Source organism: Vombatus ursinus, unplaced genomic scaffold (assembly GCF_900497805.2).
Source record: "Vombatus ursinus unplaced genomic scaffold, bare-nosed wombat genome assembly UNPS02007284.1, whole genome shotgun sequence".
In the NCBI taxonomy this organism is placed as follows: Eukaryota; Metazoa; Chordata; class Mammalia; order Diprotodontia; family Vombatidae; genus Vombatus; species Vombatus ursinus.
In genome coordinates, this window is record NW_020947062.1 from 15,859,019 (window position 1) to 15,879,670 (window position 20,652).

A 20,652-nucleotide genomic window follows, 5' to 3' on the forward strand; every position below is an offset into this window, starting at 1 on the left:
TGTGTGTGTGTGTGTGTGTGTGTGTGTGTGTGTGTGTGTGTGTGTGTGTGTTTTGTCTCTAGAATTCCTATAATAATTCTCAAGCTCCATCACCTGGCATGGGAAGGTAGGTAATGTTACTCTTATACTGTGAAATAAAAATTATTCCCCGGTAGTCCTTTTAGTGTTTGTTGAATATATAAATTTATGTCAAAGTTGGCAGTAAGGACAGTTTGTATGTGCCATACTTCCTCATTATTCAGAAAACAACAGTTCCACATATTGACATTTGAAAATTTTACGGATTGAGTCTAAAGAATTGCCATGCTTTTATCCTAAACATTTGGAACAGCCTCAGCTAAATTAGCAGATATATTTTGCCTCCTTTGAGACTGTAACTTTTAGGATATTTGACCTTGAAACTGTTACTCAGAAACCCTAGAGGCAAGTGAGAGGGCATAGGTCTGGTTCTCCTTTACTCCATGAAAACAGCCATACTGAAGCACAGTATTTAGGGAGAGAAGTTTTGGGGAGTGGGCTCCCACCCCAAAATACCAACATCCAAATTGGTACTTAGGGACACTTCAATGATTAATTTGGTTTCAGACCTATTGAATTTGAGGAGGTCACCTAAGTAGAGATGTCAAAAAGCACTTGGAAATGTCAGTGGAGCTTGGGAGAAGTCAGAGCTGCAGATAGAGATTTGGAAATCTACAGTGAAGTGAAAGGTCAGGAGTGACAGGCATCAGGGAGAAAAGAACTGAGAATAGAATGCTGAGGAACACTGATCTAGGAGAGACATTTCAAAAGAACAAATATATTTGTATCCCCAGAATTCTTAGATGCGTTTTCATTCATTCATACCAACATCTCTGGCTACAGTTATCTCTTCTACATTGTGACTTTCCCCATCTTGGTTTCAATGTATCAAGGGTTGTCACAAGAAATTAAATGGAAATTTTGAGGGAGTTTTGCAGAAGCCACAGAAAAAGTAGAGAAATTCAGAAATGCACAAAAAATATATATATCCTATTGTATAATATCAACCCAGATTTTACCATAATTAGGTACTCTGAATAACACCATAAAAGAAAAAGAAAAAACTCAGATTTCTTCTTTGGTACAAAGTGAAGGCCAAAAAATTTTATTCAGATTTTCCAAATTGCAGGGGCACCATCCCCTAATCCCCAGGTGTGGAAGCGATAACTGTAATAATGCTGTGAGTAAAAAGGAATAGAAAGGAGAAGTAGCCTGTAGTAATTTGTCCATTTGATTTCTATGTACTATATGTATATTTCATTATGGATTTTTTTATTCCAATTTTGGTTTTAAAAATATATTCAAAGTTAGGACATTAGTATTTTTAACAATTCAGTTTGGAATTTAAATGCCTATTATCTTGTGCATTCCTTCATTCATTTGGTTTGAGATTTAGTTTCAGATGACTGATATTCTGGTCTCAGATGTATTTTTATGTACATTCTACATGTGTAACCACATATATGTGTAAACACATATATAATATTTTTTTCCTTAATGGATGTCCTACATTAACTTAGTATGTCATCATATACTAATATCCATTGGTAAGATAGCAGTGAATTTTGGAACTTTTTCTGAATTAGTCTTACAAAGGTCAAAGTCACATGTAGCTTACATCTTGTGTCCATAGGAAGCACTAAGGGAACTGAGGGTAGTTGAAAGCTGTACCTGTCAACGTTGAATAATTTTGTTAAATAATTTGTATAACAAACATTAGTAGTTCAGAACACTGTGCTCTTTCATTACCCACTTTAAGAAACAGTTTTACATTACATGTCTACTGTGAAAAACAGAAAACCATTTCATTATTCTATTATTTTATGAAAATAATGAAAGGCGCAGTCAGTAGCTGACAGTTTAAATTTGGTATGTTCTGTGCGTCATATCACAATCAAAGTTGGTGCCTTTTCTTTCTTTGTACACACAGCAAAGCTGTTGGGATGCCTTCCCCAGTTTCTCCAAAGCTCTCTCCTGGCAATTCAGGAAATTATACTTCAGGGGCAAGCAGCACTTCAGGGAGCAGTTCCTCAGTAACTATTTCACAGAAAATCCACCAGATGGCAGCCATCTACGTTCAGGTCACCTCCAACTTCCTTTATGCCACTGAAATCTGGGACCAAGCTGAACAGCTTTCTAAGGAGCAAAAAGGTAGATTTCAGGAAATCATTACATTCAGAGGATAGTAGATGGATTTTCAAAAAACAAGTTAATTTGTGTAAATAATTCATTATAAGTATTTATATTTTTCAAGTATTGGTATTCATTTGGTGTTATCTGTTTTAGGCTTAATGACATTAATTTGGATTTTTCTAGCTTTTAACAAACATACTATTAAGTTAATACTATGGTACAAACCATAAAACTATGGTACAAACATTTGTTCTACCAATAGCCTTTTCTGTTGCTTCATTGTGGCATGGAGTTAAGCTCTGAATATACATGCCTGCAGAGAATAAGATCTGACAGCTCCTACCAAGTTGGAAAGGAAATGTTTTGGTCATAGCCTGACAATATATGTGTGTATATTGGCCTCTTCTCTGAGGACCAGCCTGGCTGAATCAGGAGAAGCTCATTACCGGGTTACCACAAGTTGATAAAATTTTTAGCTGTGGCAGCTTTCAAAGACTTACTAAGTTATAGAGAGTACAATCTGTGTTGCTAACAAAATTACAGATGCTTGGGTGGGGGGGAGGAAGATTTTTTTGTAAGCCAGTCTCAGTAGTGTATCGTGATAAGGGTGATACATTTTAAGCTCTTCTAAAAGAGATATATATTCACTCTTCTAGAATTTAAAATGTATCTTTAAATTCACTTAAAATTTATTTTTTTGTAGTGACACAGGAATATTTCCCAATATCTCTAAGACATCTAATATTCATGAAAATATTTACTAGGTTTGTTGGCAGAAAGCATCTTCCAAAATTGACTTATTTCATTTTAATTTAATTCACTGAGAACCCTCTGTATGCTAAACACCAATCTTTATATTCCAAATAAAAGGGAAAAGAAAATGATGCCAGATTGAATTGGAAAATGGAAGATTTCCTAAGGCAGCATAGTACAAAGGAAAGAATATTAAATTTGTTGTTCTGTAAAGTTCATTAAAATGTAGTTTTACCTGTAAATGCAACTCTGGCAGCAGATTTTGATTTAAAAAACATCCGTAAGTGGAATGGGCTGCTTCTGGAGAGAGTGGATTCTTCTTCTACCAAAGGTCTTCATCTGGAAGTTTTGGTGACCACTTGTCTAGGATGTTGTAGAAAAGGTTTCTGTACAGGTAAGGACTAGATAACCTTGAGGTGTCTTCTGATGCTGAGATTTAGTGAATCTATGCCTGAGGTAGAATGTTCCTTAGAAAAATAGCTATTGTAAATATACATTGCTTAATATTTCTCAGGGGAGGGCAGAAAAAACTTGCTTCCTTTCTTCCTATAAATTACGGATTTATTTTTACTGCATTGTCTGCCAGATGACACAGCAGTCACATAGGAGACTATACATGATTTAATTAATATTTTTGCTCATTTTAGAGTTCTTTGCTGAACTGGATAAAGTTATGGGCCCTCTCATCTTTAATTCAAGCATCATGACAGACCTAGTTCGTTACACCCGGCAGGGACTTCACTGGCTTCGTCTGGATGCCAAGTTAATATCTTGAACTGAAGGATTCTTACCAGAACATATTCTCGTTGCCTCTGATTTTTCTCCACAACACTGTGTCATATCAATAAGGAAGACTGCCATAACACTGCTTAGTCAACACTAAGAGCAAGGAATGCTTCTGCCTCACTGTCTCATGTAAAGATTGTGTTTTTTGGTTTTTGTTGTTGTTGGTTTTTTTTTTTAAACCCAAAGCCATCATGTTAATGGACTCCTAAGGTATTCCCTATTTGGAAAGTTATTTAAGTATTTTTACATCTGCAGCATATTAATAAGATGCAGTTTTAACTAATCTGAAATGGGATTGAAATTCTAGTTGTAACGCATAAGTAATCAATTTAAATCATATTTATTTTAATTTTTAACTGTCCAGTTTGGTGGGACTATTTTAATAATTATTTCTACCTATAAGTTTATCCTACCAAATGCTTAGCAGAAATTTCATGCAGACACTTTTATTTATATACTTTAAACTTTGTTCTCAGTAATGTCTCCTTGTGGTAAAGCTTGTAAAAGAGGATCATTATATTCTCAAATGTAGGGACATGTATTAACATGTCTGCCGCCTCCTACTCAAATCTTAAATGACAACTACAGTTTTAGTATTGCAGAATTTGTACTTAATGTTAAGGAAAAGGACCCAGAAAGGTTCTTGAACATGTGAAAAGAAATTTAAATATTAGAATATAGCATTCTAGATTGGGGGAAAATCATGTTTGATTCAAGATGGGTTATTATTTTAAGAATCATGATCACACTTAATAATACCATAGCAGTCTCACAGTGTTACAGTTACTTAAATTTAGTGAATTATGAAAGAGATCAGCTAAGAACATGGACTCTGGGAGATGTGCATCATACAGAATTTTGGGGTTTTTTATTTTAATGAAAGGACAATCTTGAACCTTTTTAATTTTGTTGAAACTTTGTTCTCTTTGTTTTTGTTGGTTGATACTGCATTGAAACAGTGTCATTTACCATTGGAAAAATGGGTTAGAGGACTCCTTGGAGTCATTACCTCTGTCTCTTCCAGTGACTGAGAAATTAGAAATTTTGTTCAAACATTCACATCCATCTTCAGAATTCTCTTTATTTTTTCTTTGTCGACTCATTTGTGATAATCTGATATGCGTGTACAGTGACTGCTATGGAAATGGGCTGGAGTTTGGGTGTGTCCTATTTTACCTTACAACTTCAGCAAAGTTGTAAAACCATTCTAATCTGGAGACATAGAACTGTTTTAATCATGTATTTACCCCATTGTATTATGAAGGCCCCCAATGAGTGATGATTGTTTCTGTTGGGAGCAGAATATTCACTTTAGAGAAGTATCTTACTGATATAAAAGGAGAGCCCTCCACGGGTTTGAAGTGGCTGCTTTTGTAAAAGTTGTGCACCAAAGTACCTTTCCATACAAGGTACTTGTTGGAATACAAGGTGAGAACTGTACTGTTTGTACTTTGCTTAGTGCCCCTGTCATGTCTGGTGTGCCTTAAATCTTACACTTGGATGAAGACTTGATGGACTGTTTACAGATGAAGCGTCACAGGAGGACCAGGTCTGCTGTGTACGGCTGGTTTTGTGCAGTAGTTAGGTAAAATTTCATTTCCTTATAATGTTTCTTTAGGACTAACCGTGTAAAAATAATTGCTTTTATAAAACCCTTTAGTATAGACTTAATCTAAATCTAGTGAGTCTGGATTGTGTAAGGCTGCTGAAATAAGCAGATTTTCTTCCCAATACCAGAAATGAACATACGCTTTCAGGAAAAAAAAAGATTGCACTCAATTTCTGGATCATCATCATGTGCCAAAAGGATGGCAAGTGCAAAAAAAGGAATTGAATGTTGAGTTGTAAACATTATACGACATCAAGTACTGCAGTTTATCCTCTGGGTTTGGTCTTTTAAACTCATATTTTACAAACTAGCAAGCTTTTATTGTATCATAGTTGCATATTTGTAGGGCTTCCTTGATTGTTTTGTACTTCCAAAAAAAAGACGGTTTTCTGCTATCAGAGAAGGGAAAGTTAGCAGACCAATGTTGAATTGAAAACTTTCCTCTAGTGTAGATTTCTGTCAGTTTAGCACCCTTCTGAATTTAATCTGTGTGAGAGTGTGTGAGAGAGAGAGGAACTGTTAGGGGCTGTATTCAAAGGATAATCTTGTAGAATCTTTATAAGGATTTTTTAGTGAGAAGTTTTTCAACTAGTATCAAAGCAGATTCATTCTTTCCCTTTTAGCTCCACAGTGTCTTAGGGAGACCTTAAGGCCCAGTGTATTTTATATACCCTTGTATGGCCTGATAGTCAGCAGAAGCTGTGTCTGTGTGTGTGTGTGTGTGTGTGTGTGTGTGTGTTGGGCGAATGAAAATTCTCATGTATGCTGAATGGTGCTGCACTAAAATATTCTCCTTCAAATTGTGTTCATACTGGGATGGTGAATTCTTTTCAGTTGAAGAACATTTCCTTCTGGTTAGTAATGGGCAATAGAAAGTTTGGGTCTGAGTAATTGGATTTCAAATGCCATGGTTTTTGGTAGAAACCCCAGTAGCAGTGTGTAGAATGTGGCCTCCCTGACTCTGTCTGCAGTCATCTGGATATTTGGCTCTGTTGTAGGTGACCATTCCACCTCAAGTTTCTTGTGACTTTTTTGTTTAACTTTTAAAATTGAATATAACTAATGACAAAAGGCTGATCTAACCTTTGATGTATATATCATCTTGGAAATACAGTTCTTTAATAGGATCACATAGTTCATTAAAGACTAATTTTGTCTGCCTTCTGTCATACGTACATGATTTAGCTAACATTTTACCCTTTGTGTACAACCAAAGTATGGAACATTGTCATGTCCAACGATTCTTTTTTCATCCTGGGAGCCTAAACGTAGCCTGGCTGAGCTAGGTCATAGGGACCCCAACCTCATAAGATAGAACCTTTCTTCACAGCCACTGCCTTCAACTGTTGAGATCTTTTTTTCTTCCATCTCTTTCAGTCCTGCTTCAAGAAGCAGACCTGTGGCTTCCACCTAGTGAGGTGGCTTATCCGTGATTGTTGTTGACAGCACCAGTACTCCCTCCTTTAAAGCAAACCTTGAAGAAGGTGACCTTTTCAGGAGTTCTGTGCTGTGACACTAGATGAGATTTGTACATATGTCTGCCAAAGAAGGTGTTTGAAAAACTCTGGCCTAAGCCAACAATGCAAACCAGTTTCAAATAATGTACATTTGGGGAAAAGGCCACTCCCTATTATACCAAGAGGGTTCCTATTATTGTGGATCGATATATTTATATATCAGTGTTGCACTTTGAACCACTTGTAGTTTGACTAAATCCTTTTCCCCACATCCATTTCTCCTTTTAATTAAAGAAACATAATAATTGGACCAGGCTGGCTCAGATAGCATAATTTTATATTGGCTGATAGAAAGTTTATAATATTATGGAATTTATTTGATTCATAACAGCTGGGTTTCTCCTTGTGAAGCAAGATTATGGAAAACAAACTCTTTAAAGCTCAAGGCTTTGGCATTCATATCTAGTAGATCACAAAAATAATAATAATCCATGTGAATCCAGTGTAGCCCCAGTTGTTTTGGTTGAAGATGATTTAGCCATAAAAGGAGTACATTCTGCACTCTTCTTGGTGTGATAGTGAGCAGTTTGAATCTTTAGAATTATGTACACATACTCACTTTATATATGATGTATTTTTTAAAAACCATGAAATCAGTTTGTCTAAAGTATATATGTGTAGTATTTTAGCTTAGTGTACCCATTTCCACATTATTTATTAAATTGATCTAAGTCACTTTCTCAGTGACACTTCTGTCACTTATTCAGTGACATTTGTTGCATAGTAATATACAAGAGTGCAATGTGTATTCCTTTAGATTAAGAGTTTATTTGCAGTAAGCTCATTCTAAAATGTATCTGTGCCCTTTATTAATATGTCAGGGCTTCGTAGGGTTGGGGGGGGGGAATCGGGTGGAGAGGAGTCTTAATTTTCCAATCGATATTTGGATAAAAATGGCCTCATTGTGTGTTTTATTTATATAATATTTTGCTTTGTCACAGGTGCACTTAGTGGGATTTTTGTATGAAGTAGGTTATGTTAAGCCTGAGCAAGTCCAAGTTTTAAATGAACACACCCCACTGGGGAGTAACCATTGTACAACCTTATAGAGTCTATGACTAGAATTCCTCAATTCTTTGAAACACAGATTTCATTATCTTTAGCTTTAGTATAAAGTATGGTGGAGAAGTGGGTTTTTCCCCCTAGTAATAGGTAATATAGATCCAGACTAATTCTGCATTAAAGTAAATGATACATGAATTAATAACTCCCTTCCAGATGACTTGAGAGTAAATTGTGACCAACAGTTTACATTAATCTGCCAGGGTTTTGGTGATTTCTAAAGTGCTTGTCTCTTATACTCAGCTAATGGAGAACCTGTTTGGCTCTCTAGAGACCAGAACTAAACAGTTAGTTGCAAGAGCAGAAGTCACCTGTCAGAAGATCATTGTTAAGGCTGATTTTAAAGGTAAAGTATTTCTTACTAAGCTCCATTAGATCTCTAGACCAACAGTTCAGTTGAAGAAACTTGATGCTTTCACCACAAGTGGTCAAGCTGGGAGTTCAGGCTAGATGCAAACATAGACTTTGCCCTGTGAAAACCTTAAAGTTGCAGACTGGTTCTCATGCTTTTAAATAACCTTTGGAGGATAAGCCCATTAATCTTCTCTGTGCCATTATTCAGCATGTCTTAAAATGAGCAAGAAAAGGCTGCCCAGAAGTGTGGTTTAATTATAACTGTTCACCTTTGAAATTCTCTGCCTGTTTTATTTCATCAGGAAAAAAGTGACCGGAAATGCTGCCTTTCAAGTCTATGCCATGAGGGCCCATATTTATTCCACTAGCTGGTGATGTAGACTTTCAAAAAATGTCCCTGTTTTTGTGACTTTATGCATAACCCTAGCAAATTATTCAGTTGAGCATTCATCAGTATTGTGGCACTCACTAATTGAGTTGACTTCATTGATATGAATGCCTAAAAGTTCACCTTCTAAGACCAGACATGGTGTTAGCAAGCATAGCTCCTACGATTTGTATCTGGTCTCCCTTTTGAATGATTTGTATATGGAGGATGAAGTGCTTATATATTTATTGAAAATCCTTTATCTTATTTGAAATTATAATTATTTGGTGAATAAGGGTTTAAGGGTTTTTTTTTGTTGTTTTGTTTTTATTTGTTTTGTTTAGGGGAGGGATGTTGATGAAGGGAAGCTGGGAAGGGTAGCTAACTTGTAAGTCCTGGTTGATCCTAAAGAAAAGATATTGTTAGTGATTGACAGGATGTCTTTATTTGTACATGACTCAAGTCCCTGTTTTACATTTGTTTTACCCAAATTATTTAGGCATCTGGTATTTTCAACCAAAACTTAAAATACGTACTGTGAGTTGTATTTGTTGCAATACACTTAAATTTCAAGGGATAGTTTGGGGCTCAGAAGTTAGGATTTTAAAGTCAATATGTGCATTTCATGTAATAAAGCTGTTAATGGTGAGCAAAGTATTATATACTAACTAGATTTTTCCACATCTGTATAGTATATTCTATGTATTTTGTGGTATTGAGATTATAGAAAGTTTAGAGTGTCTGAAACATGCATTTAATGTGTATTTTTAAACAAATTTATGGCAATTAAAATATTTGGAGAAAAGGGTATCACATTTCAATTTGTAAAGATCTTTTTAACTACTGTGTCATTAAATGCTTTGTATAATGCAAAACCATAACTGGAAAAACTTAAGTTTAATAAATATCAAATAGATTTTTCTGTATTAAACTTTATAAATGCTGTGATGTTTACACTTCTACTTTTTTCCTCCTAATTTGGATTCTCATTTTGTATTTTTGCACTGGGTTCAACGATCCAAGTCCTTTGAAAACACGTTTTGGTGCGTGTATTTTTACCTTATCACAGACCTTATGTCTGCTTCTTGATTGGTCAGTAGGATTATTGTATAATACATTTGCATAGAAATCAAATTGTTGAAATGATGTTTTACAGAAGTCTTAGCTTTCTTTCTGAGCTTTGTTCTTAGAGTAAGAATTGTTTCAATGATAAATTTGCAAGATTTTTGAGTTTCCTCTTGAGTGTAATTCAAAGCATGGATGTATTTCTTGGAAGGGTGGTGGGTTTTGAAATTATAGGCTTTTGCCTTAAATTTTAACATTCTACCATATTGTTTCTATTCTTTAGCATGTTATTGACCCCTTTGCCCAACTTTCCAGACTGAAATTTTTTCTAGCCTGTTACAAATAGCCAGTTCATAAAATAATAGATTATTTTTCTATATTCTATACTCCAAAAGCTTGAATTCTAGATTTGTTTCATTATTAAGAAAAGATTTCTTTTAAATTTTAATTTTTCAGATTTTAACAATAATACATGCATATAAAAATACAGACTCTTAAGTTCAGCAGTTTAAACGTCTTTATCCACGTCTGTGCTCTAAGAATGGGGGGTGGTGTCTAAGTTAAAGTATGCATCTGCTTTTAAATATTAAATAGCAAAACAGCTTCAGAGATAATTCCAGTAGTTATGCAGCTAATAATCAATATTCCATAGAACGGAGCATTGTTGGAAGCAGCTGCTTTCTTCTCTTTTCTTCAGTAAATATATTATTCCTGGGTCCCATTGAGGGAACAGTGTTTTTTCCTAGGTGAATAGAAAGATGTTATGAGGCAGAGGCAGGGCTCTGATTATTTGTACATAGATACATACATACACACAGAGAGACACATGTATGTATGTAAATAAAACCTCTTTATTGTCTTGCCTGGTTTTGGAATCTCATAAGGTAGAGAAAGTGGAATTTGTCTTTCTGAAAGATCCTGATCACCTGATTTGCTGCTAAGCCAACAGCCCCTGGGCTCTTCTTAAGATCTATCACCATCCCAGACTACAGTCCCCGTTCTGTACCGATCATGAAGAACCAAGGATACGTATATGCTCCCTTTCTCCTTATCACCGTACAATCTAGGCTAGTCTCTTCAGATTATCCCTGTGACTTAAGAAACCTTGATCTCCTGAGCCTGACAGGCATTCTTTTCCTTCTGTGCCACCTCTGGCAGCCAGGTGGTGCAGTGGCTAGAATGTGGCACTTATAATCAGGAAGACCGAATTTTAAAATCGGCCTCAGACACCAGCTGCATGACCTGAGCAAGTCTATTAACTTGTTTTCCTGTTTTCTCATCTGCAAAATGGGGGTAATGCTACTATCTGCTAATCATTGTTGTGTAAGGATCAAATAAGATAGTACAGTGCTTAGCACAGTGCCTGCCACATACTAGGTACTATACAAATGTTAGCAATTATTATTAGCTATTTTTATCTCTTCCCTATTCATTCCCTTTTCTCTAACCCCTCCCTCCCCCCAAAAAAACACATACAGATAAACACATATCCTTGGAATTGTAGGTACCTGCATAGTCTTGTGATACATTCAGAGTCATCACGACAAGATGCCCCAATGGGCCTGAGAGAGACACCTCGCCAGAAGGGGGTCATCCTTCTTACTCTTCTCTGGACTGAGCTCTGCTGGGGCAAGGGAGATGGCCCCACCTAAGGAATAGAATGGAAGGTGACAGTCGTTACAGATACCCTTTGAGTAATTCCTCCAGTTTTCCTCATAATAGCCCTGTGAGATTAGAACAAGAATAATTAGCCCAGTCTCAGGGGCAGCTAGATGGTGCAGTGGATAGAGTGTCAAGTCTGGAGTCAAGAAAACATCTTCCTGAGTTCAAATCTGGCCTTAGACACTAGCTTTGTGACCCTGGGCAAGTCACTTAACTCTGTTTGCCTCCATTTCCTCATCTGTAAAATCAGCTGGAGAAGGAAATGACAAAACTTCGATGTCTTTGCCAAGAAAACCCCAGACAAGGTCGTGAAGTCTGAAACAACTGAACAACAACAAAAAACCCAGTCTTAGGGAGAAAAGGTCCTCTAAGAGGGAAGAGAATGAAGGTGGAGCAGACAAATGATCTCACAAATGAAATGGGTCCATCTTCCCTCAGGAATCTTTCAATCTGCCCACAAAGACTGAGCAATGTACCATAAGTATATTTGCCTAGAGTGGTGGGTAAAGGCTTACCCATTATCCTTACCTGTTTCAGGAGCAGTAGGCACACCATGAGCAGGGCTAACAGCTTAAGGTGAACCATGGCAGTGTGTAGGAAGCTAGAGATGGGACTGCCAACTCAGACCTCTTGCCTTTTATAGGTTGAAATCAGACCAATGATTAATGGCTGCGTGTTAGGGGGCAAAGGTTGGAGCAGAGATCGGGGAAACTTTAATAAGTTAATGTCTACTAGAGCAATCTGCTCAAGGTCTGCCCCTTAGGCTGATTCTGTTTGATGATTCCTCACCTGACCTTTGAAATGGTTGTTAACTGGCCTAGTTTGCATTTTACCCACTTTTAAGAAAAATCACATTGTGGCTCCCACCTTTTTTTTTTTCCTCTGAGGTTCAAGTCAAGTCATAGACATAAGGAACCTGATCATACTCCATTGATGTCATTAATCAAAAAAAAAAATGTTCCAGTAATTAGCTCTTTTAAAAATAGCATTAATAGTCACATCCATGCCTAAGGGAGGACAATATGGGTGTGTGTGGCGGGGGGGGGGGTAAGGTGGGGGTCATGTGAGCTACCATTTGTAATAAGTGCATTTTCTAGAGTCTCAAACCCTGTATGATTAGCTGCCATTTTTTAAAAAACAAAATAGGTTTTATTGATTTTTTTTTTTATCAATACTGTCAATTCCCAATGACTTCCTCACACATCCCCAATAGGACCCTCCCTCAAAACAAAGTAGATACATAGATGCTCAAATCAACACACTGGTCGAATCTAATAATCTATCCTTCATCATCTCTATGCCTTCAGTACACCACTTCTTATTTCATTTGGTGTTCTTTTTATGAGTAGTTTTGTGAATTGTTGTAGTGCTCATTTCTTACTTCATCAGTTCATACACAGTAAAACTATAAACAATAGATCATATTAAAAAGTAATTGTAACAATCTATGCAGAAAAGTCTTGACAAACCATAACATTCATCTTTGTTTCAAATATAAATAGATCTTTCCTTAATATGACCAATGGTATCTATAAAAACAAGAGCTAGTATCTGTAAATGGAGAAGTGTTAAAAATCTTTTCAATAAGAGTGGGGTAAACAAGGGTGTTCATTATTGATGCTATTATTGATACAGTGCTAGATATGTTAGCTAAACAGCAACAAGACAAAAATTAATGAAATAAAACAAGCAAAGGGAAAACAAACCTAGAGGTTCAACTAAAATTAATTGAAACAATAACAGCAAAGTAGCAAGATATAAAACAAACTCACCAACTTATTAACCTTTCTTGAATATTACTGAGTAGTAATTTAGAGTAACTAGAATGCTATTTGGGGGTCTACCAAGCCACACAGGAATTAAAGACAACCACAAATACATTACAGAAAGTACCTGAATAATTGGAAAGATAAATTGTGCATGGTTGAATCATATTAATGTAATTATACTGCCAATAAAATTTATTTATTTGGGGTCATACCAATCGAGTCACCAAAGGGTTACTTTATAGAACTAGAAAAAATTACAATAAAATTCATCTACAAGAACAAAAGTTTGAGTCTCAAACTTTTCTTGAAAAGAAAAAGTGGGAAAGGGACCTGACGGTACCAGATATTACCTTGTTCTACAATAATAATCAAAATTATTTTGTACTGGTTAAAAAATAGAAAAGATGATCAATGACTATATGAGAAACAAAGACCCAGAAAAAAACAAAATGGTATAATGTTCGATAAACCTATAGACTCCAACTATTAGGGTAAGGATTCACTAATAACTGCTAGGAAAACCGGATTGCTCTATGGGTAGGAATTAGGTCTATCTAAGAGCAAGGGTTCTTAACCTTTTTTGTGGCGTAGATCCCTTTTGCAGTCTGGTGAAACACCTCTTCAGAATGATGTTTTTAAATTAATAAAATGAAATATATAGGAGTCTAACTGATCAAACTAGTCAAAATAATTACTTAAAAAAAGTTAATGGACCTCAGGTTAAGAACCCCTGCCTAGAGTCTACACTAGAGACTATGAACATTTCACACTATATACCTTTACTAAGCTACAAATGGGTATGTGGCCCAGGTTTAAAAGGTCACATTGTAAGAAGAGGAAGAAAGGAAGTATCTTTCATAATTATGAGTAGGGGAAGACCTTCACCAAACAAATGGACAAAGATGATCACAGGAGAGATGAAAAATTATGATTAAATAAAATTAAAGAAGTTTTGCACACAAAAAAGCAATGCAGAGCAAATTAGAGGGGAATCTTACCAACTAAATTAGAAACAGCTGTAGCAAGTTTCACTGGTAAAGATATGATATCCAAGATATAAAAGGGACTTTAAGATATGAAGAACAAGAGTCACTATAGATAAGTGGTCAAAAGATATAGCCAGTTCTTAAAGAAGAAAAGCAATCTGTGTGTGTGTGTGAGAGAGAGATAGAAAGATGAGTGGGAGGTGGGGAGAGAATGTGCTCTAATTCACTGATTAGAGAAATGAAAATTCAGATAGCTCTGAGATTCAATATTACATTAGAATGGCAGATGACAAAAAAAAAGGAAAATGTTGAGGCTGTGGACAGACAAGTACAAAATGTAGAGCTCTGAATTGGTCTGGCAAGTCTGAAAAGCAATTTGGAACTTTCCCCTCAAAGTCACTAAACTGTGTGTGTGTGTGTGTGTGTATGTGTGTATATATACATGTGTATATACATATATATGTGTGTATATGAATTTTTGTGTTTTTGGTGAGGCAGTTGGGGTTAAGTGACTTGCCCAGGGTCACACAGCTAGTGAGTGTTATGTGTCTGAAGCCAGATTTGAACTCAGGTCCTCCTGACTCCCAGGGCTAGTGCTCTATACTCTGCACCACCTAGCCCATGGATTTGTTTTGCTTGACTTTTTTTTCTTAATTGCTACAAAGGAGGGGAGGTGGGTGGGTTTTTTCACCAGGTGGGAAAAGAGTGGGTTTGGTGATAAAGATGCCAAAAACAAAAGTAGAAAAGAAAAAAGAAAGTGTCATTGCAGTATTTGAGGAAAAATAATCATGTGGCCAACGATATGGAGAACTAGACATTTTCTTCATTCTTCACAACCTTACAGACATTTCTAGAATAGGAATTGTGCACCATGGACATAGCAGTTTCAGCTGTCTCCAGTTATCTCCACAATCTAAAATACCAAGAACCCAGACAAGGTAAAAAATTTGATGAACAACAGAGAAAGCTGATAATCCATAAACTATAACCAAGTGTTCACCAACACCCCTTCTGCAACAGCCCACTATGCACATAGCAGCAGGGGTACATAGGTTGCTCTTGGCAACAGAACTCAACTCCATCCCAAATCTCCTGTCCCCCCATCTCCCACCTCATCCCCAAGTCCTGTGGAGATCCAAATAGAAGAAATTGGCTTAGGCTTTGATAGCATGGCAGTGATCTGTGCTGCTGGGCCAGAGAACTGAGGAACAAGGGAACAGGGAAAGGACACATGGTGGGCTGTGTGGCAACCCATTAGCCTGGGGGAAAGTACCTGGCATCCATCTGGGGCTAGTTTTGTCCCCCACCAGAAGTCATTGATGGCAGTGACCAAGGCTGGTGAATCATGAATTACCTAGCATAAAAGCTGAGACGCTGAGATCCAGCCCTCAAGGAGACCAGCCTCAAAGTGGAAGGAGTCAGAAAGTAAGCAATAAAGAAAAATAAGGAAAAAAGACTGCAATTACCAAAGATGTTAGGAGAAAGAAAAAAGAGAAGCAAATAAAAGTTGATTAGCTCCACCTTCTCTAGATTTTCAGTTACCATTGCATCCAACCTGAGCAGCAGTCCTGCTTTCTTCACTTTCACACATGTGCTTCTGCATACCAAAGGAGGAAGTCACACATCTTTGCAGAGTCCACTGTAAATTTGTATTATATAATCTTAACTGAGTCCTCACTGTTGTGTGCTTATCTTTTTGTGTTTCCTTAATTGGCTCTTTCCCATACCCCTCGCTACCTATTCCAAACCTTTTCTAAAGACACGTACACTATTCCTTAACCACTCTTGGCAGAGAACGTCATGAAATAACTTCACTAAAAAAATTGAGGCCATATATCATAAATTTCCTTTCCTCATAAACCCTACTTCAAGTCACCCCAACATTAGTTCCTAGTCTCTTCTCCTTTGTTCTAGTCTTGGAAGAAGAGGTAGCTCTTCTGTTTCTCTGCTTGTGTCCTTGATCTCATTTTCTCCTCTCTCTTTCAAGATCTTACTCTTTCAATCGTTCTCTGTTTCTCTTTTTCTCTGTCACTCTCCCACCTTCTCCTTTATCCCCCAAAGCAATTATCCTTTCGTTCTCCACTCTTTCCCAGTTAAACTAGAAAAAGCTATCTCTGTTGGTTCCCTCTACTTCCTCACTTCACCCTTCTCATTCTCTTGCCATATCACTCAACTAAAACTGCTCTTTTCCCGCAATTACCAATGATATCTTTGTAATCAGATTCCAGATATTTCCCCAAGGATACAAGAAAGGGCTTCTGATACCTAACTGGGAACCCCAGAAGTTGTAATTGACAGTATTCCCTCCTGCCCCTGAGAAACTGGTACTATCATAAATATTTGGGATTTTTTTTCTAAGTGGGGCAAGGTAGACTTCAGTCATGTTAGGAGTATTAAAATAGTTTATGAAGGAGCTGAAAAAGGGGGAACTGAATAAGAATGAAGAATGCCTTATATTTTTGTAGTTATTTTAAATGGAATTTCTGCTGGATTTTTTTTTTTGGTGATAGACAGAATGCTAATGATTTGTGTGTTTGTATGGATTTTTTTTAGTTCCTAAATTTAGCTGGTTATTATTTCAATTAATTTTTAATTGATTTTCTAGGGTCAATTTCTTGGTTAGCAAACTATAGCCAGAGCGCCAAATTTAGCCTGGTATGCTAAGAATAGTTTTTGCATTTTAAAATACAATAAAACTTTAAAATTTTTTAAAAGTACTAGGTTGTATGTAATCCAAAAAGTAATGAAGCAGCTAGGTAACTCAGTGGATAGAGCTTGAGGCCTGAAGTCAGGAGGACTTGAGTTAAATTTGACCTCAGGCACTAATTGTGTGACCCTGGGCAAGTACCTAAATTCTGTTTGCCTTAATCAACTGGAAAAGGAAATGGCAAACCACTCCAGTTTCTTTGCCAAGAAGGCTCCATAGATGGTATGGCGCATGGGGTCATGAAGAGTTGGATACAACTTAACAGCAACAATAAGTACAAAAACAGGTGAGGGGCTGGACTTGGCACTCCAGCCACTCCTTATTCTAAGGTTCTTTAAGTGAACTATCATACCACCAGCAAAAAGCCCCAATTTGGGGGCAACTAGGTGGCACAGTGAATAGAGCACTGGCCCTGAAGTCAGGAGGACCTGAGTTCAAATTCGGCCTCAGACCAAACACTTGACACTTACTAGCTGTGTGACCCTGGGCAAGTCACTTAACCCCTATTGTCTTTTTAAAAAAAGCACCAATTTTGTTTCCTCTTTGCCTGTGTTATGCCTCCATTTCTCTTTCTTTTCTTTTTTTATTGCTATAATTTCTATCACTATACTGAATAATAATGGTGATAGTGGGTATCCTTATTTTAACCCTGACTTTATTGGAAAGGTCTTCAATTAATCTCCATTAAAGGTAATGCTGTCTCTTGATTTTCGATAGATACTACTTAGCATATTAAGGAAAAAATCTATTCCTATGCTTTTTATTGTTTTTAATAGGAATGGGTGTTTTATCTTGTCTTTTTGTATTTGTTGATATGGTCAAGTGATTTTTGTTGTTAATGTGATCAATTATAGTTTTTTCTAATATTGAATTAGTCTTGCATTCTTAGCATAAATCCAATAGGGTCATGGTGTATAAACTTTGTGATATATTGCAACAGTCTCCTTGATAATATTTGATTTAAAATTTTTGCATGGATATTCATTAAGGATATTGTTCTATAGTTTTCTTCCTCTGTTTTGACTTTCCCTGGTTGAGCTATCATGATCATATTTGTATTATAGAAGAAATCTGGCAGGATGCCTTCTCTTCCTATTTTTTAAAATAGTTTATGTAATATTGGATTAAATTGTTCTTTAAATGTTTGAGAGCATTTGTAAATTCCTCTGGTACCGAGTTGTTGTTGTTTTCCCTTTTGGGAACTCATTTATGGCTTATTTCTTTTTCTAAGACTAGATTAATCCCTTTATGTCTTGTTCTGTTAACCTGAACATTTTATATTTTTATAAATATTTATCTATTTCATGCTGACAGTTCAGTTTATTGGCATATAATTAGACAAAATAATTTCTAATTATTTTTTTTATTTATTTTTCATTGGTTGTGAGTTAATTTCAATTTTTGATAGTGGCAATTTGGTTTTCTTTTTTTTTTTTTAAATCAAATTAGCTAATGGTTTACTTACTGGATTTTTTCCTTAAACAATACCTAATTTTACTTATTAAATTCAATTTTTAAAAAATTTTAAACTTTATTCACCTCATTTTTGATTTTCAAGATTTCTATTTTGGTGTTAAACTGGGGATTTTAAATTTGTAAATTCTCTACTTTTTTTAGTTGCATGCCCGATTCATTGATTTTTTTTTTTTAATTAATGAAGGTGGTTAGAAATGTAAATTTTCCCTTAGCGACTGCTTTGGTTACATCTCCCAAATCTTGATATGTTGTCTTACTGTTATCATTATCCTTAATGAAATTAATGATTATTTCTATGATTTGTTCTTTGACCCACCTATTCTTTGGAGCCATACTTGTTATTTGTAATTTTGCAACATTCATTTATATTGCTTTGTAATTGTTATTTTGATTTTTATTGTTGTAATTAGTGTATATATTGTTTTCTTAGCTCTGTTTATATACAGGAGAAATTGGAGATAAATCTCAGAGGAAAAGCACTAAGATTAAGTTGACTCCTTGCAGATCCTGATACTTAAACAGAGAAGGAATTCAGGAGGGGGAGATGAGGAAAGACAGAGTTCTAAGCATGGGGGAGAGTCAGTGAAAATTATCAGAGTGGGAGATTGGAGTGTCATTTTCTTTTCTTTTTTTAAAATTTTTAAATTTTTTTTATTTTTAACATGTGTTTTTAAAATTTTGGGTTACAAATTTTCTCCCTTCCTCCCTCCCCATCCACACTCATTGAAAAGGCAAGCAAATCAATACATGTCATGCAAAACACTTCTATAGTAGTCCTGTTGTGGAAAACTAAGTATATTTCCCTTCATCCTATCCCACCTCCCATTTATTCTAGTCTCTCTTTTGACTCTGTCCCTCCTCAGAAGTGTTTGCTTTTGATTATCCCCTCCCCCAACCTGCCCTCCCCTCTATCAACCCCTTGCTGTCATATCCCTTTCCCCCCTTATTTTCCTGTAGGGTAAGATAGATTTCCATATCCCATTGTGTATGTTATTTCCTCTTTAAGCTAAATCCTAGGAGAGTAAGATTCACTCATTCCCTCTCACTTTCCCCCATTTTCCCTTGGAATGCCATTTTCTACAAACAGCAAGGAGGCCAGTGTCACTGGATTGTATAGTACATGGAAGGGAATAGGATGTAAGGAGACCTGAAAGATAGGAAGCAGGCAGATTATAAAGGGCTTTAATAATAATAGCTAAACATTTGTGTAGTACCTTACTATGTGTCCAGCACTGTACTGAGTACTTTATAATTATTATCTCATATGATTCTCACAACAACCCATGAAGGTAGACATTTTACAGATGAGGAAACTGAGGCACAGTTAATAAGGGTGTGAAGCTGGATTTCAGGTTTTCCTGACTCCAGGCCTAGTACTCTATCCACTGCACCAGCTAGCTGCCTCTTGTTTAAAAGCCAAACAGAAGATTTTAGCTTTTATCCTGGGAGTATTAGGGAGCCATTGGTGTTTATTGAATGGGAATGTAAGATGACATGGTCAGACTTGTGCTTTAGGAAGATTGGTTTGACAGCTGAGTGGAGAATGGACTGGAGTGGGGAGATACTTAAAGCAGGGAGACTAACCCAGAGGCTATTGCAATAGTCTAAGCATGAGGTGATGGGGGCCTATACCAGGTTTGTTGTGGTGTCAGAGAAGAGAAGGAAGTATATGCAAGAGATGCTGCAAAAGTAGTAACAACAGGTTTTGACAACTTATTGAATATTGGGAGGGTAAGAGAGAATAAGGAGTGGAGGAAGATACCCAGGTTATAAGCCTAGGTGACTAAGAGAATAGTGGTACCTTCAACAGGGACCCAGAGGGTGGTGGTGCCCTCAACAGTAACAGTGAAGCTAAGAAGAGGGGGTGGGGTGGGGAGGACAGCAATGAATTTAGTTTTGGAATTGTGAAATATGTTGTAAGAGGTTAGTCTAAGCTTGATTTCTGCCAAACTTCTCTGTAGTCTTTCCAGCAGATCTTATCAAATAGAGAGTTATTTCCTGAATAATTTATGTTTGGAGTTTTATCAAACCCTGAGTTATTGAGTTTCATTATTTCTGATTCCTCTTTTTCTAATCTGTTTCATTGACCTACTCTGTTTTTTAACCAATACTGAATGGTTTAGATGACTGCTGTTTTATAATATAGTTTGAGGTCTAGAAGAAATTGCCAATTCTTGTCAATTCTACCTACACAATATATCTTTGTCCTCTTCTGTCCAATCACACAGCAACCACCCTAGGTCACGTCCTTGACACTTCTTACCTGGACAACACTGGACAACAACCTCTTACTGGGTCCCAGTCTTTACTCTCTTTAATTCATCTTCCACATAGCTGCACATTGATTTTCCTAAAGCACAGATCGGACCGTGTCACTTCCCTGCTAAG

General features: G+C 36.4%; 2 protein-coding genes across 7 annotated transcripts in view; one reads left to right on the top strand and one right to left on the bottom strand.

The window, feature by feature from the left end:
• Nucleotides 1-20,652, top strand: part of AFF4 (AF4/FMR2 family member 4) — a 107,316-nt gene that overhangs the window by 76,418 nt on the left and 10,246 nt on the right. For 5 of the 6 annotated variants that reach the window (XM_027848996.1, XM_027848995.1, XM_027848994.1 and 2 more), the window contains 4 exons: nt 63-106; nt 1,949-2,169; nt 3,552-3,819; nt 5,150-9,530. In XM_027848996.1, the coding sequence (XP_027704797.1) occupies nt 63-106; nt 1,949-2,169; nt 3,552-3,679 (393 nt within the window). In that variant the 3' untranslated portion in view covers nt 3,680-3,819; nt 5,150-9,530. Of the gene's footprint in view, nt 1-62; nt 107-1,948; nt 2,170-3,551; nt 3,820-5,149; nt 9,531-20,652 lie in introns of those variants that run through there. The other variant, XM_027848992.1, reaches the window with a different exon arrangement.
• Nucleotides 10,164-11,947, bottom strand: LEAP2 (liver enriched antimicrobial peptide 2). Its single transcript, XM_027848997.1, has 3 exons — nt 11,855-11,947; nt 11,173-11,312; nt 10,164-10,406 (listed from the first exon to the last, which is right to left on the bottom strand). The coding sequence occupies exons 1-3, from the start codon at nt 11,909-11,911 to the stop codon at nt 10,370-10,372; spliced, it is 234 nt and encodes a 77-aa protein (XP_027704798.1). The 5' UTR covers nt 11,912-11,947; the 3' UTR covers nt 10,164-10,369.